General features: G+C 42.8%; 1 protein-coding gene across 2 annotated transcripts in view; it reads right to left on the reverse strand.

The window, feature by feature from the left end:
* Positions 1–17629, reverse strand: part of LOC124802887 (NACHT domain- and WD repeat-containing protein 1) — a 598844-nt gene that overhangs the window by 45477 nt on the left and 535738 nt on the right. For both annotated transcript variants that reach the window (XM_047263936.1, XM_047263935.1), the window contains exons 20-21: positions 13237–13363; positions 7855–8196 (exon numbers count right to left, since the gene is read on the reverse strand). In XM_047263936.1, coding sequence (XP_047119892.1) covers positions 7855–8196; positions 13237–13363 — 469 coding nt within the window. The remainder of the gene's footprint in view (positions 1–7854; positions 8197–13236; positions 13364–17629) is intronic.

The raw sequence follows: 17629 nt of genomic DNA on the forward strand, positions 1-17629 counted from the left end.
GCAAACAGAACACAGCATGTTGTTATCAATGGAGAGACGTCTACAGACGTTAAAGTAACCTCTGGCATGCCACAGGGGAGTGTTATGGGACCATTGCTTTTCACAGTATATATAAATGACCTAGTAGATAGTGTCGGAAGTCCCATGCGGCTTTTCGCAGATGATGCTGTAGTATACAGAGAAGTTGCAGCATTAGAAAATTGTAACGAAATGCAGGAAGATCTGCAGCAGATAGGCACCTGGTGCAGGGAGTGGCAACTGACCCTTAACATAGACAAATGTAATGTATTGCGAATACATAGAAAGAAGGATCCTTTATTGTATGATTACATGATAGCGGAACAAACACTGGTAGCAGTTACTTCTGTAAAACATCTGGGAGTATGCGTGCGGAACGATTTGAAGTGGAATGATCATATAAAATTAATTGTTGGTAAGGCGGGTACCAGGTTGAGATTCATTGGGAGAGTCCTTAGAAAATGTAGTCCATCAACAAAGGAGGTGGCTTTCAAAACACTCGTTCGACCTATACTTGAGTATTGCTCATCAGTGTGGGATCCGTACCAGATCGGGTTGACGGAGGAGATAGAGAAGATCCAAAGAAGAGTGGCGCGTTTCGTCGCAGGGTTATTTGGTAACCGTGATAGCGTTACGGAGATGTTTAACAAACTCAAGTGGCAGACTCTGCAAGAGAGGCGCTCTGCATCGCGGTGTAGCTTGCTCGCCAGGTTTCGAGAGGGTGCGTTTCTGGATGAGGTATCGAATATATTGCTTCCCCCTACTTATAACTCCCGAGAAGATCACGAATGTAAAATTAGAGAGATTATAGCGTGCACAGAGGCTTTCAGACAGTCGTTCTTCCCACGAACCATACGCGACTGGAACAGGAAAGGGAGGTAATGACAGTGGCACGTAAAGTGCCCTCCGCCACACACCGTTGGGTGGCTTGCAGAGTATAAATGTAGATGTAGATGTAGATATAAGCTACCCATTTTTTTTTAGATCCGTGATTCACTATCACGGAAAATTTGATGCATGATGCAGTAAGAATTTAAGAATAAGGAAAGAATTAAACTTGTCATGTACTTTATTCCCTTGGTAAACTTATTCCAATGATCTATCCAGTAAATTATCTCTGAATGGTATGTACATGTGGAACTCCAGTATATAGTGATAGGGAATGATACATACAAGGATACATGACATAACACACTTGAGTCACAGAGTGATCTGAACTGCCACCATGAACTGTCAGAGGTAAGACCACAAGTCATTTTCTCCAGCCAGCTATGCTGGCCTCCCTCTCCCCTCTGCCCCAGTGGTGCAGAGGCATGACCAAGGGTGGTCTGGTGCAGGCTGTAGAGATGATAGCCATGAAATGGGGCAGGTGTGTCAATGGACTGGTTGTTGTGGATGAGCATGAGAGGGGGGGAGGGGGGGGGGGAAGGGGAGAATATGAGAATATGTACCCCCAGTATGTGTAAGTCGGATGGGTCCAGGGGAGCTCACTGTCTGGAGGGGCCAGGCAAGTAGCGTGAGTAGTAGAGATGGCCAGATGGCAATCATCGGTGAAACATGCAAGCAGAGTTGTGGGGTCAACGTTACCTGACGAAGTGAGAACTACCCAGAAATGATTTACCAGGGACTCAGGTGAGACCGTGCAGTCATCGTGGGTCCCTGTGGCTACAAGCTCCTTGTCTGTAATCATGAGGCTAAGATCCTCAGGGCAGAAGCAGCAGATGTCTAGTGTTTGGAAAGGATGGGACACAGTCCCAGGGGGAGAAGGGTCAGGAGTAGGGGGGGAAGCCATTGTGATGGTACATTGTGATGGTAGAGTCCCTGTCAGGGGGCTTGTTGAAGCAATACCAGGCAGGTTTCAGTCAGGTGATGGAGAGACTCTGAATTGCTTGCTGTTAGGCAGAATGTCATAGGCGTTGGAGCCATGTCGAAGAACTCTATGTGGGCCTGAGAATAAGTGCTGGAGTGTGGGGGCAGATGGTATCATCACAAGGTTTTGATGTATTCACACATGGCTAGGTCTTTGGAGCATAATTTTAGGAGGGGTATGGAGGGAAGGGGAGGAACATGAAGGTTGCCAGTGTGACACCAGATGCAGTCAACCATGGTGGGAATCAAGGCTAGCATGGGTGGTGACGGGGGCAGGGGTGCAGTCACAAGAGATAAAATCACTGAATGAAATCACTGGGGAGGGATAGTGTCTTGCCACGTAAAATCTCGGCTAGTGAGGAATTGAGGTCTTGGAGGTCTTGGTTATGCACCATGCACCAGTCACCCCCATGGGACGTAAGAATGGATTTTAGGGTGCAACACCGCCTCTTGACAAGCCCATTAGCTTGAGGGTGGTAGGTGATGGTTCGATAACAAGAAATGCCGCATAGTTTACAGAGATTGGCAAACAGCAAGGACTCAAAATTGCCTACCTTGCTAATGTGGTTATTAAGGGAGGGCAGCCAAACTGCACAAACCAGTTAGATATGAGAACTGTGGCAACTGCTTCAGCACTGATATCTTGGATGGCAGTAACGTCTACCCAGTGCCTGGTCAGAAATTGGGAGGAGATAGCAATAGTTGCCAGATGAGGGAAGGAGGCAACCATGTCCACATGAATGTGTAGGAAGTATCCCTTCGGTATCTGGAAGGTGCCTAGTGGAGACTGAGTGTTCCAGATGGTTTTACATTGCTGTCATGGTACACAGGCCCTAGTTCATAGCTAAACATGGGCCAAATGTATCTGTCAGTTATTAGGCAAATAGTAGGTTTGACAGTGGGGTGGGCAAGGTTGTGAAACAGCTGAAAAATAATTCTGTGGAATTGTTGTGTGATGAGCAGGCATGTGTGTCCCAGGGGTGTGTCGGAGATAAACTTTGGCTCAATGATGAGGGTAGAGGAGGCATTCTTTAAGAGGTCCTGTAGCTGAGGGTTGTCCTGCTGAGCCTGTGTGAGCTTGTCAAACTCAATCATGGCCACAATGGCACCAATGCATTACTGGCAGTCAGTGACTATGTTGTCTGCACCTTTCACACAATGGACGTTCATAGCGAATTGTGCGATGTATTTGAGGTGACAGTAACAGCAGAGAAACTCATCCCTGGGTGAGCTACAGATTGCACCAGCCAGGGGCCCATGGTCCATGTAAATGACAAGGGGGCATTCTTCAATATGTTCTCTGAAATACCACATGGCCTCGTAAATGACCAGTAGCTCCTGGTAGTAGGCTGACCAAGTGCACTGTGCCTCAGTCAGTTTATGAGAGAAGAAATGCAAGTGTTGACGGGAGCTGTTGCTGAAGGATGGCTCTTATCACTAAATCACTAGTGTGAGCAGTGACTGATGTGTGAGCACCTGGAATTCGTTGAGGTAAGGTGGCTGCCTGAACCAGATCACTGTTGATCACTTGGAAGGTGTGCCACATGTCTGTGGTCCATGTGAGCATCCTGTGATCCATTGTATTTTTACCTCTGAGGGCTTATGTTAAGGGTTCCTGCAGGGCAGCAACATGGAGCAAGTGAAGGAGATAGAAACTGGCCATCCTGAGGAAATGGTGGAATTTGTGGTAGTCGAATGGTGGTGGTAGGTTACAAATCAGCTTGGTGTGCCCTGAAATGGGCAGATGCCAGAAGTATTAGAGATGTGGCCCAAGAACATGACTTCCACCTGACAGAGTTGACATTTGTCAGTGTTGATCACTACACTATTGGCTTTGGGGGCGCTGAGAACTTGTTCAAGGTGGGCAGAGTGTGAGTCTACATCTGGCATAAAAATGAGGATATTGCCCAGATATGCATAACAGAAAGAAAATTTAAAAAGCAGGCTGCCTATAAAGTGTTTCAAGGTTTTTTCAGCGTTTTTAGTCCATAAGGGATAAAAAGGAACTCAAACAATCCAAAAGGTGTGGTTATGTGAATGTCACCTTTGTACATCATTATCTGCAGATATGCATTCTTACAATCAATTACACTGAACACTTCAGTGCTGACAAGGAAGTGTATGAAGTCTTGAATATTAGGGACCGCGTAATTGTCCACGAGTTTGCATGCATTCAAGGCACGATAGTCCCAACTAAATCTGCCCATGCCGTCCTTCTTAGGATTGACACGGATGGGTCAGGCCAAACTTTTACAGGCAAATGATTCCAGCTTGTAGCATCCTGTCCACCACTGCCTTCGCCGTGTGGTGGTGGTCAGAGGGTAGACATATGGGGTGCTGACTAACTGACAGGCTGGGTGTAGTGTTGATAAGGTACACTGTGCTGTAGTTGATGTCTGACAAGATAAAAAGATCACACGGTGGGAGAGCCACTGCTTGAGAGTTTGTCAGTGTGGGTCACATTGAGTCGGTGTCCTGAGCAGCAGAAATGATGTTGGATGTCAGCTGTAGGCTGGAGGTGGGTTGCCCGAGCAAGGTGGTAGTCTGTGCATAGGTGGCTCAGCCAGCGAGCTGTGGAAGTTCGGACACAGTGCAGCAGGCAGTGCCATGTGCAGGCATTGGCTTGGCCTCTGAGGCAGCACTATTAGATGGCAGCTGCAGACTGGAGCTAGTATGCCTGGGTGATGCTGGTGCATGCACGTATGTGGTATGGTTGACGAGCTGCGGCAGTTTGTTTGCAGCGTGACAGGTAGCACTGGGTGCAGGTGCTGGTTTGGTGTGGACAGTGACTTACTGTGAGCAATCATTGTCCAGCAGAGGTGCAGAGGTGGCGAAGCACAAGCACAGCATGAGTTGACTTGAGGTGTTGGGTGACAGGTTCAGGTCCGTAAGCATAGGCAATAAATAAGTGAGGAACAGAGGTGCTCGAGGGTGGAGTGGACCTCTGTGAGATCTGCCCATGCTGTTTGAATGCGACTGCTTAGGGACATGTTGTCCTGGCAGAGGTGAGCAAGTGTCTCTTGCATGTCTATATGCCATTAACAGAAATGCAGTAAGCAGTCAGTGCAATCCACACATTATAGTATGTACTGTTGCACGAGTTGAGGGTGAAGGAATGTTGGCGTCATCGTGTTGTCATGGCAGGGATGCGTGTACTGTCAAGGAGCATGTAGGTGAGTTCGTTTGCATAAAGTAAGGGCACAAGGGGAAAGACCTGTTGGAAATCAGCACACATGAAGGGCATGCTGTAGCCGAGGTCTAGAGTCTGTGTCTGGATACACCTAACAGTGATATGAGAGCTGTTAGCAGCTGTCAAGTAAAGAGACAGTCTTCAGGTGTAGACACGTGTGTGAGATGTTTGCTTACCTGCAATCTGGTGTCAACTAGGAAACATAGTCCTGATGCGATTGAGGACATACAGACGGTGCTTGGAGCAACATCGGAAGCTGGTGGACAGGCGCCAACTTCGTGTATATCACGGTGGCTTATGCATTGTTCATGCATGCTTAGGGCACCTCTTGCAGGCTGTCAGGCGTGTTTTGGGAACGCATGAGGTTGATGACAGAGATGCAGTGTCGTCAAAGTGGGCTTGGTGCCAACAGTGGTGAGACTGTGCATGCATGGCGGCCGATGTACCAGGATCGACAGCTGAAGCTGAGTTTGTTTCATACACACAGAGGGTGGTGGCCACAGTGATGTCAGCTTTGGGTAGAGCCAGAAGTACTCGGCGACTGTCAGTGGCTGCAGGAGGTCACATGCGTGACAGTGCAGCATGTGTATCCATACCATTGTTGGGAGCCTTGTTTATGCTCGCTTATGTTGAGAAATGGTGAAAAAGCAGTCGGCCAGGGACATGCAGGCACCGAGAGACTCATTACTAGTGGCGAGTAAAGTCATCTGCACCTGAGATGGAAGCTTAATGATCCATATTGTCCACAGGGCCTCATCAGGCATGATGCATGGGTCTATTTTAATGCAAAGATGCTGAAACAGTTCAGAGGAAGACCCATCCTGTAAATGTTCGTTGTAAAATACCTGGAGTGGTTGCTCTTCGGGACTCCAGGAGAAGCATTGTAAGAGTGCCATTTTGGTGGTCTCATATTTCTCCGTAGACAGTGTTGCCAGGATGATGTCATAGATAACATCAGCATGGGTGCCAAGGTGGTTGAGTAGAGTGCCACACTTCGTGTCATCTGTGACGATGGTGTTGGAAGCAAACATGCTTTTGACAATCACGAACCAAAGGTGTGGGTTGTCTGTACGGAATAGCAGTAGTATGAGTCATGAAGCAGTTTGATAATGCGGTTGGAATATGGCTGCCCAGCATGGGGAGAATTGTGGGTGGGCAGTGGCCGGTAATACAGGCAGCTGCATGGATCAGAGGACAGATGGCATGGCCCATCATGCAGCATGTATGTCACTGTCACTTTTAAACACTTGCGCACCATACAAAGCACTGTTCATGTCTATTGATAGCAAGGGGCACAAGAGATGACAAAATTCGTGATCAGCATAACACAATGTGGGTGTGATGGCCACATTGTCACAATGTGAATTTGCATTATTTTAGGATTCAGTCAAAGTTCGGAGTCACCAGTGTGAAACTCTGGTACATAGTGATAGCAAATGACAGTTGATACAGTGGTATGGAGTACACAATGCACTTTATTTCATAGAAAATTGATTCATACAAGGATACATGACATAACACACTTGAGTCACAGAGTAAACTGAACTGCTTCAACCATCAGAGATAAGACTGAGAATCATTTTCTCTGGCTAGTGATGCTAATGATCTCAGAAACAAACTAGCATTTATAATTATATGAAACTGTAGTTTTCCCTTCTTAGCTACAGCTGACTGATAAGGATGCTTTACTGCTGTCGTTTAACCACCAGTGTCAGGGAAATACTTTATTGTTAGGCTCACATTCATTTCAAAGAAAACAGCTGGAATTAGAAAATTTATTTCTAATTACTGTTGCATTACGGCCTTCTACTCTTGTTAGGAATGTGACTATGGAGATGTCAATAACTCTAGAAGTCCTCTTTCAGTACTATTAGAGACAAAATCAAGACATACAATGTGTTGGCAATTAGTTTTACTATTTTATGGATGTAAATATTCCTAGCAGGGGCATGTACATGGTTAGAAGTACCATTTTGTACCTTTCCAAGTCTAATACTGAAGTACATCATTGAAAGAGTGAACTATTTAGGTCTAGGGCCTGATACTTTATTCCACTTCAAGCGTGTACAGCCAATCTCCCTTTCCTACAGTAATATGATATTAATTTTTATCCATTCAGTAGTGTTGCTCAATTTCAAATGATGTTGTGTTACACATAACGCATCTGTAAAAATAGCTACTGATTGTTCAGTTTCTGGCAGTGATGCAATAAAATTGACTTTCTTATTTAAAATGCTTCCTACATTTAGAAGAAATACTTTTATTTTTAACTTTCACATTGTCCAAGCACCAGTTTTCATTTCTCCACTAAAATTCCCTGCCCACCTCACACATACTGTGCTATGTTCCATAGCTGATATATCTGAAGAGTTTGATTTGCAATTATTTAAAGTATGGTATATTGACAGAAAGAGGACTAAGTAAAATTATTCAAATGCTGCTGGCACTGAATAATCTCATTCCAGATCTGTTCTGACAAAATAATCAGATTTAGAAATCCTATAATATATATGTTTCATTGATCACATATCTTTCACCAAATAACTTGGACTTACTGTCAAAATGGACTAATGAGAAAACTGTCACAATTTGCTGCATGTAAAACACTGTGGTACAACTGAGTTGAAGAAAGATATTTGTATTTTTGTTTTTGTTCTAACATCTCAAAACATTGATTTTATTATACAAAGTGTACGACATCATACTAGGTGACTTCTGGTGATGTAGTTCTCTGAAAAAGAAAGAAGAAATAACAGAAACTAGTCTCAAATACTCACTGTGGCTACAAAATCAGCACAGTTCCCAAGGCGTGCAATCAAGTCAATGCAAGTGTCTGAACATTGTTCTTCTTCTTCAGATAATAAGCCTTCATTGCTGACAGGAAGTAATGATGGGACAGGAGGATCTCGACAAATCTGCAGAAGGTTTGAAAGGTGCGGCATCCCAACTTCGCCTTTACTGGTTATTTGGTTCTGCAACCTCCACAACAGTTGTGAGTACATTTGTCTTCCATCATACAGAAGTGCAGAACCACACTCTTGTAGGCACTGCTGCAGCAATTCTAGCTCCACATCCCATGTTTCTGGGTTAGATTCTTCCAAAGCAAAATCTTCCAGCACCTGTGACCACAAAACAGCTACTTGAAAGGAAATATTTTTGGAGACTGGTTTTACTCTGAACCTGAGGATAAATGCTCTATTACTGAGCTTACTGTCATTCATGACAAATACTACTACTTAGATATATAATATTTCTTTAAGATGAAGTAGTGCTATTTTTGGGAGTTACCATCAAATGGGGTGATTTCAGACACGGGGGCAAATTCGGACAGTATGGCTTATTTGCTCTTTGTCATTGCATATACAAAGAGTTGCTTATTTCAACATCCGTGTGCCAGTTATTTTAAGCGAGAGATTACATTTATCGCTTTCCACAACTTTTATTTTGCATCAATTGTTTCCCTATGTGAATAATTGATGAACAGTCTCAGTGTTAAATATCCATGCATTATCATAAAGTGGAAACTTTCTATTGTTGCACCGAGTGGGAAGTTATTGTAAGCACAGTTGTTGACACACCCAGTAGCTAAGAGCATTGAGACAATTTCTGTACAAGTTTGTCGAGTTTTTCATGCAAGATTATAAAATAATGGCAGTTTTTGTAAAACTGTGTACTGTGTGGGGTGATTTCAGACAATGCCATGAACGTATAAGAGCAGGAGAGGTGCTACAGTATGGTGTAATTATGACCCAGAACTTTTAGATAAAGCTGTTCGTGATATTCAGAGTGGTAAATTATCATACAGAAAAACATGTGATTTGTATGGTATACCTAAATCAACCCTACAAAATAAAATGCAGGAAACACATCCGAAAAAAATGGAAGGACAGCCAGTGCTAAATGAAGAAGAAGAAGAAGAAGAAATGTTGAAGCAAGGCATCTTGAGGGCTGCACATTGGGGATTTCCCTTCACTAAATTGGATATTAGTTATTTAGTTAAAGGCTGCCTTTATAAATCTGGCCAAAAAGAGAAGAAATTTCGTAATAACTTGCCAGGAGAAGAATGGGAACATTTATTCCTCAAACAACAGTCAGAAGATCTTTCTGTTCGCTTAAGCGAAAATATTAAACAAGCTTGTGCTGAAGTGAACAAAGAGACTGTTAAGATGTTTTTCTCCAATATCAAGGCAAAGCTGGAAAATCTCCCACCTAGCAACACAATCAACTACGATGAAACCAACATGTCAGATGATCCAGGCAAGCAGCAGATTAATTACGAAACGAGGGAGTAAGCATGCTAGAAAAGTGATTGACTCATCAAAATCTAGTGTCTCAATAATGATGGCAGCGAGTGTTAATGGTAAACTGCTTCCTCCATATGTCCTTTACAAATCAGAGCATTTGTGGGGCACATGGCAAGAAGGTGGACCACAAGGAACCCATTTCAATAGGAACCAAAACTGGGCGATTTGAGCTGCCAGTATTTGAAGACTGGTTCTTTACAATCGCTTTGCCCTATTTGAAGAGTCAAAACGGGCCAACTGTCATGATTGGAGACAACTTATCCAGTCACATGTCTTTACGTGTTATTGAAGAATGCGAGCGGAACAAAATTTCATTCCTTCTCCTTCCCCCCAATAGCACACACCTCCTCCAACCGCTTGATGTACGCTTCTTCAAGCCAATGAAAGCAGCTTGGTGAACTGTATTGACTGACTGGAAGAAACACACTCGGGGGACTATTTCCAGGGATGCCTTCCCATCTCTTCTGAAGCAGACACTGACTAAGATTTCAGCAAACTCCAAGGAAAACATAAAGGGTGGATTTCGCACCACGGGCCTAATCCCTTTTGATTCAGGCCATGTCTTACAAAAATTGCCTGATAATAAGGGTAGCCAGCAAAGCAACGCAGACGCATGGTCTTCCACTTTTGAAGAAATGCTCAAAGAAATTCGTTATCCTCTAAATAAGCTTGGTAGCTCCCGACACCACCACAATCTAGACGTTCAACCTGGAAAATCAATCACTGGCCGAGATTTTCAAGGTAACGAAAACAGTGCTGAAAAAAGTGACAGTGCTTCTAGCAGTAGTGAAAGTGAAAACAACACATCATCCAATGAAGTTTTACTGCTGAAAGAACAGGCTTTTCTTGTTACAGAGTGCAAATATAAACGTGGAAACAAGGAGCAAACAAGGAAGTATGTTGGAGTGGCCACAAATGTTGGTGTTACAGAAGTAAGTGTGAAATTGGGGGAAGCTGGCCGAAGTGGCCGTGCGGTTAAAGGCGCTGCAGTCTGGAACCGCAAGACCGCTACGGTCGCAGGTTCGAATCCTGCCTCGGGCATGGATGTTTGTGATGTCCTTAGGTTAGTTAGGTTTACGTAGTTCTAAGTTCTAGGGGACTAATGACCTCAGCAGTTGAGTCCCATAGTGCTCAGAGCCATTTTGAAATTGGGGGAAATTAATATAAGACAAATGGGTAGCTTTGAAAGACAAAGCAATGAAGGGAGAAGAGGATCAAATGAGCAATAATACAATGCTTTGTAGAAATCCACAGATAACACAGAATATTGCCCAATGAGGACAGGAGAAAGTATAAAAATTGAGCAAATGAAGCAGGCAAAAGGGAATACAGATACAAAAAAAAGTGAGATTGAGGGCAAGTGCAAAATGGCAAAGCAGAAATGGCTAGAGACAAAATGCAAGCTAGAAGCATACATGATTATATGAAAGATGGACTCTACCTATAGAATAATTAAGGAGACCTGTGGAGAAAAGAGAAGCATCTGTTTGAAATGTTAAGACCTCAGTTGGCAAGCCAGTACTAAGCAAAGAAGGGAAAGCTTAAGGTTGGAAGTTATATACCAGGTGGTTATAATTAAACTTTCCTGTTTGACACATTACAACAGGGAAACTAATTACCTTACAAGTTCCAAACTTGGTAGCATTAATGCCCAGAGTATGAAGTGCATGATTTCCATGTATCACAGCGCCATCATCTAGTTCCAACTATGGCCACCAGGTGCCGTGATCACTCATCGTAATTCATAGTCAGGTGAAAGGATTACAGAAGGGTCCTCTTTCTCCAGCTGCTATGCGGAGCATGTTGAGGGAGTTCAAATCAACTGGAGAACTGGGTGTCGCTTTGGGAAGAGGCTGATGACTGATTGCGCCACAGGTGGTTGATGAAATCGCTGTTGCTATGGCAGACAACGCTGCATGGAATTCCCGATTGTCAGGCACTGTGTATGCTGTGTCACAACAGTTGAACATCCCATGGCCACTGAACAGAATGTGCTTAGAACAATTCTCAAATGTTATCTGTACAAGATCCATATTGTAGAGCAGCTTGTACTACAGGATGCACAACGACATGTTGACTTCACTCTCCACTTTCTTGCAAGGATTGAAATTGATAAGGGCTGGCCCTGGACTATCCTATGGACAGGGTGGCCCTCAAGGACGAAAGACTGCAGTGTGATTGGCCAGCATTACTGTGATATGCTTTGCCAGCATGTCATACCCACCCTACAGGAGAGAGACACATTGAACTCAACAGTTTTCATGCAAGATGGGGCCCTACCGCACATCGCTCATGAAGCTCACTTGCTTCTCCAAAACACATTTGGAAATGATTGAATTATCAGCTGATAGTTTCCAAATGCTTGGCTGGCACAATCACTCCCTGTGATTTCTGGTTGTGGGGCTACCTGAAGGGCAGGGTTTACCAGGGGAACATTCACACATGTGCTGATCTGAAGTGTAGCATGTCAAGAGGGGTAGCCAGCATACATACGGACATGCTTCGTTCTGCTGTGCAGAATGCATCCTGCACTTTCAGACTCTTCTGAACACTGATGGGCATCATATTGAGCCCATTTTGTAGCTGTAATGGTACTGGTATGTAGTGGTATGATGTACCATAGCAGTACATTAAAAGTGTTTCATTGAACTGATTCTGCATTATTTCTCTTCCTCATGTCCTTGACATTAATGCTATGAAGTTTGGAACTAATACCGTAATTAGTTTCTGTGTTATAATGTGTTAGATAGGGAAAGTTTAATTATAACTTCCTGGTATATAAAAAGACTATACAAAGCAGAAATATCAAAACAATATTATGGAGATATAAAAGGAAATAGATGATGAAGAGATGAGTGGTGTCATAATGAGAAAACAATTTGATAGAGCACTGAAAGAGCTAAGTTGAAACATGGCATTTAGACTAGATGTCATTCTTTCAGAATTATGAGATTACTGGGAGAGCCAGCCATTCCATCTCATACCCAAGATATATGGGACAGGAGAAATACCATCAGATTTTAAGAAGAATGTAATGATTCCAATTGCATAAAAGGCAGGTACTAACAAATGTGCAAATTACTGAATCATTAGTTTAATAAATCATATCCACAAAATTCAGACATGAATTATTTATGAAAGAATGAAAAAAATTGATAATAGCCAACATCAGGGAAGATTAAGCTAGGTTCCAGAGAAATTTAGAAACACACGAGGAAATACTGACACTGTCACTTATTTTGGATGATATATTGAAGGAAGACAAACGTATGTTTATACAGTTTGTAGATTTAGAGAAAGCTTTTGACAGTATCAGCTAGAACACACTCTTTGAAATTCTGAAGGTATATAGAATAAAATACAGGGTGCAAAAGGTATAGAAACCAGTTGTGAGAACATGAAATGGAATCAGTAGTTGAGGAAGGAGTGAGACAAAGCTGTGATGTATACATAATGCTATTCAATCTGCACATTTAGGAAGTTATGAAGCCTAAGAGAAATTTGGAAAGCAAACTGAAATTCAGCAAGAGGAGATTAAAGCTTTGATGTTTGCCTGTGCCATTGTTCTTATAAAGCATTTCAACATATGTACTGGTTTTATGCAAAATTACGATAAAATTTTTATGAAAGTTCATGTTGTTGACACAATGTGGAATTCTTGGTCTCACAATGACAACTCTTGGGTTCCTTTATAGCACGGAAATCACATACACTTCAAGCAAAACTTTTTATGGTGAATGAGGAGAAACTGCTTGATATCTGGATTATTTCATAACAAGTATTTCTTATGACAAAAGCCTAGCTTCTCCGTTCTTGCAATGTACAATTTTCATTATATTCAAAATATGTTCCTACCTGATGAACGTCAGAACCACACAGTTTGTCATAAAGCCATTTATCATTTAATAAGAATTCTTCCTTTATGGAACCTTTCACTTTGTACAGCTGATATGGTAATTCCTCCAATTTCCGATCATTATAGCTGTGAAAATGGAAAAAAATGACAAAGTGAGATATAAATAATTACATTTGGAAATGTTTACATATAACAGTCACCAAATCTTAATGGAATATTATGCTGCTTGCCCTTATATGTAGAAATAAACTACTTTCAACTTGGGTGCTTTGTTGAATTTCTCTCATCACTAGCACTCATACAACCTCAGCTTTGAATTTTTTAATGTTTTAGTTTTATCCCTGAAAGTGCCCTTTTCTTCTCTTACTTGGAAACCATTTATCTCCTCTGCTCTCCCTCTTCTCCAATATTACACTTGTTTTCTTTATTATACTTTCACATACAATGGAATGCACTGGAAAATTAATATTGTTATTACTATTATTACATTATTAACATTACTTTATGATCTCTCAACCTCAATTATGTTTTTGATTGAATGTTGTTTCTAGTCTGTTCCTCATGTCAAACCATCAAATTCCTGAAACTTTAGCCTGTAAAAATGACAACGCATGAATGTGTGTTCAGTGTAGGCCGCCTTTAGAATCTGAAGATGGTCATTGTATGGCAGAAACCGATTATGACTGTGTCATAAATGTGACTGCATCTATAAACAAATAAAAAACTTTTTACAAAATAATCAATCACACACTCCATAGACAAAATGTCGTTTTTTTCCAAAACTTTAGTCTGTGTTTATTGAGAAATTCTGTCATACAGCTCATTATTAAAATGTCCAGCATTTGAGTCTTGTAAACTGAAGTAGTTTTGTCAGCACTGGTGTGCGATAATTTTAACTTTGGCTTGCAGTTGGAATAACAGAAAATGAGGTTTGTTTGCAGTGGATATTAACAATTTGTTTTAATATTAATCCTCTTGGTGTTAATGAACATACGTTGTCATATGAATTATCTGAATTCAGTTAATTTTCTAAGAGTATTTTTTGTGATTATATCTTGTATTACTTGTGTGCATTTACTATGGATGACTAATACAAAGTAAAAACAGATTAAAAAGTCAATGAGTAGCAAAAGACCATTTGCACAGATATATTTAATCTTGTTCAATCGATTTATTTGATTCTAAGATATATTATTATTTTATATTACTTGTGAACATGGATGTGGGTAGGCTAAATAACCCATAAAAATTGACATTTTGGTTCAAATACTGTAGATGTGCTCTGACGATCAAAGATAACAACATATGTGATGGAGCTGAACATGGAATGTAGGCTAGGTGGCAAAATGACAGGTGAGTAGCAGCGACATTACATTTTGAGTGGCGTCACTTAAGGTTATAATACTTTTGTGTTAATGGAGTCCATTCACTGAAAGGTAGAAGCAATGAGTCACCAACAGGCACAGACACAAAAATAGAAAATTTGCTAGCTTTCTGAATAATCCTTTTTTGGGATAGAGTAAAGCACACAAACACACATACACACACCCATGCCCTTATGTGGTGCTGGCTGGACGAAAACTGCCAGTACTGCATTTCAGCAGGTGGACTACGTTGTGGTGGGGTTTGTGTCGGGTGGGGTGGATGAAATGTGAAGACATGCACAAGGCAGGGAGATGGAGTGTGAGTGAGTGGCTAGCAGCTCAGAGGGAGGCAGCACATTTGCCAGCTAGGAATGTGGGTGGGAGGGGTGGCTGTTCTGGGCAACAGATTGGTGATGGCCATTCAACCTAGTGGACAGCTGGTTGGTAGTCATTCCAGCATAAACAACTGTGCAGTGTTTGCAGCAGAGCTGGTATAGAAGAAGGCTGCTTTCACAGGTGGCCCAGCCTCTGATGGGGTAGGATAACCCTGTAACAGACTGGGGTAGGGTGTGCTGGGTGGGTGGATTGGTTAGGTCTAGCACGTGCGTCTTCACAGGGATGTGATCCCTGTGGCAAGGGTTGTGTAAGTTGGGTGAGTGATGGAACACCACTTTAGGACGAGTGGGAAAATCTTAGGTAGGATGTCTCTCATTTCAGGGCATGATGAAAAATAATCGAAGCCCTAACAATGACAATGGATATGGTTCAGTTGTTCCAGTCCAGGGTGACATTGGCTGATGGGGGGGTTCCCTTTTGTAGTTGACTCGTGGTGGTCTGATGACTGGGGTGTTTTTCAGGATATGGCATGGAAAATCTGTTTGTGGATGAGGTTTGGTGGTAGAGTCTTTTTGTGAAGGCCTTCATGAATCCTTCATCACACTGGGAAAGATAGTTATTGTTGCTGTAGGTATGTCCTCCATAGGAAGCTAGACAGTGTGAGTGGGATTTTCTTGCACGAAAGGGATGGCAGCGGTCAAAATGCAGGTGGTGAGGTAGTGGTTAATGGGTTTAATGTAGACAGAGATGCAGATGGAGCCATTGGAAAGGCAGAGGCCAATCTCTAAGAACGTAGCACGTTGGTTGAGAAAAACCAGGTAAAGTAGATGGAAAAGAGGATGTTGATAATGTGAAGAAATGAGGACAGGGTGTCTTGTCTCTGAGTCCAGAACATGGACATATCATCAGTGCACCTGGACCAGACAATGGGTTGGGAGTTTAGGAAAGTTTCCTCTAGATGGCCCACAAACAGGATGGCACAGGAGGGAGCCATTCAGATGCCTATGACTGTGCCATGGCATAGGGCATAACACCTTCCAACACTGACCTATTTATGTGGCATCTAGAGGTAACCTTCCTAGCCTCCCAAAACTCCTAACCTCTAGTCTGGTTTAGGTTCACTGATAATATCTTCATGATCTGGACTCAGGGCCAAGGCACCTTATTCTCACTCTGTCACAACCCCAACACCTTCTCTCCCATTCGCTTTATCTGGTCTTCAACCAATATGTGATCCCCTGACACTGAACTTCACCTCTCTGATGGCGCCACTCACACCTTTGTCCAGGTTAAACCCACTAACCACCACCTCACTACCTGCATTTTGACACCTCCATCCCTTTCACAGCAAAAAATCCCTCTCATACAGTCTGGCCACCTGTGGCTGATGTCCCTGCAGTGATGAGAACTATCTTGACCAGTATGCTGAAGGTCTCATAAAGACTTTCTCAGACAGACACTACCCCCCAATCGTTCCACCACCAACAGCACGAGTCAGCTACAAAGGAGTCCCCCCCCCCCCCTCCCCCCCCATCCACATAAAAACCATATCCAACATTAGAGCTTTGATTATCCCTCATCGTGCCCTGACGTGAGAGGCATCATACCCAAGAACCTTCCTACCCCTCCTAAAGTGGCGTCCATCACCAAACCATCCTAGACAACATCCTAGTCCACCCCTATGCCATGAGCAACCCTTGCCACAGGGATCATATCCCATGTGGGAATGACTACCAACGAGCTGTCCACTAGGTTGAATAGCCATACGAAACTGTTGCCAAGAACAAAGTTGACCTCCTGGTGGCAAAATATGCATAGCATGCTCAATTTCAGTGGCTGTTTCACAGCCTGGGGCATCTGGATCCTTCCCTCCACCACCAGCTTCTCTGAACTATGCACATGGGCATTAATTATCCTTACAAGACATTCTCCTCTCATGCTCTGGCGATCCATTGTCCCCACCCCTCTCCCAAAAATATTCCCATCCTCTGTCCAGTCAGCCTCACGTAATTCACATCCATTCAGTGTGGACCACTCCCCACCAGCTCTGACAACTGTGCCTCACCCTCCTACATCTCCAGTCAACAAACCGGCTACCTTCCTCTGAGCTACTAGTGACTCACCCCACTCCCTCTCCCTGCCTCATGCATGTCTGCCACTCTACCCATTCCACGCAATGTAACCTACACCACATATTCCGCCTGCAGAAATGCAGAACTGGCAGTGTTCATCTGAATGAACATGGACAGTGGATAAAAGACTGACAGTGATGATTTAAATATTTCTGAGGTAAGCTATTTATTATTAAGGTTTGCTAAGAAACTGTTGTATGGGACTAATGCATTGTGGCAGATTTTGTATCTACATTTCATGATGCAGTGCTACTGAAAGCTTCCATTGGAGTGGAACTGCACTGATTCACATATAAACAGAAGCCAATGTGAGAAGAAGAAAGAATGGGCTACATGCACACACAACACTGACTGAACATGGATATTGACTGAACGAATGAGAGAATGAATGAACGATGGTGATGTTTATGTACTATTTCAGAGATAAATTGTTTATTGTTAAATTTATTAAGAAACTACAGTAGTACATGATAAAGGCATACTGTCAATTTTTTATCTAAGTCTTTACATTAAAGTAAAGTCCTTGGTGGGCCATAAATAACGGAATACCTTAAGGTAAC

This window comes from Schistocerca piceifrons, chromosome 6, assembly GCF_021461385.2.
Source record: "Schistocerca piceifrons isolate TAMUIC-IGC-003096 chromosome 6, iqSchPice1.1, whole genome shotgun sequence".
Lineage (NCBI taxonomy): Eukaryota > Metazoa > Arthropoda > Insecta > Orthoptera > Acrididae > Schistocerca > Schistocerca piceifrons.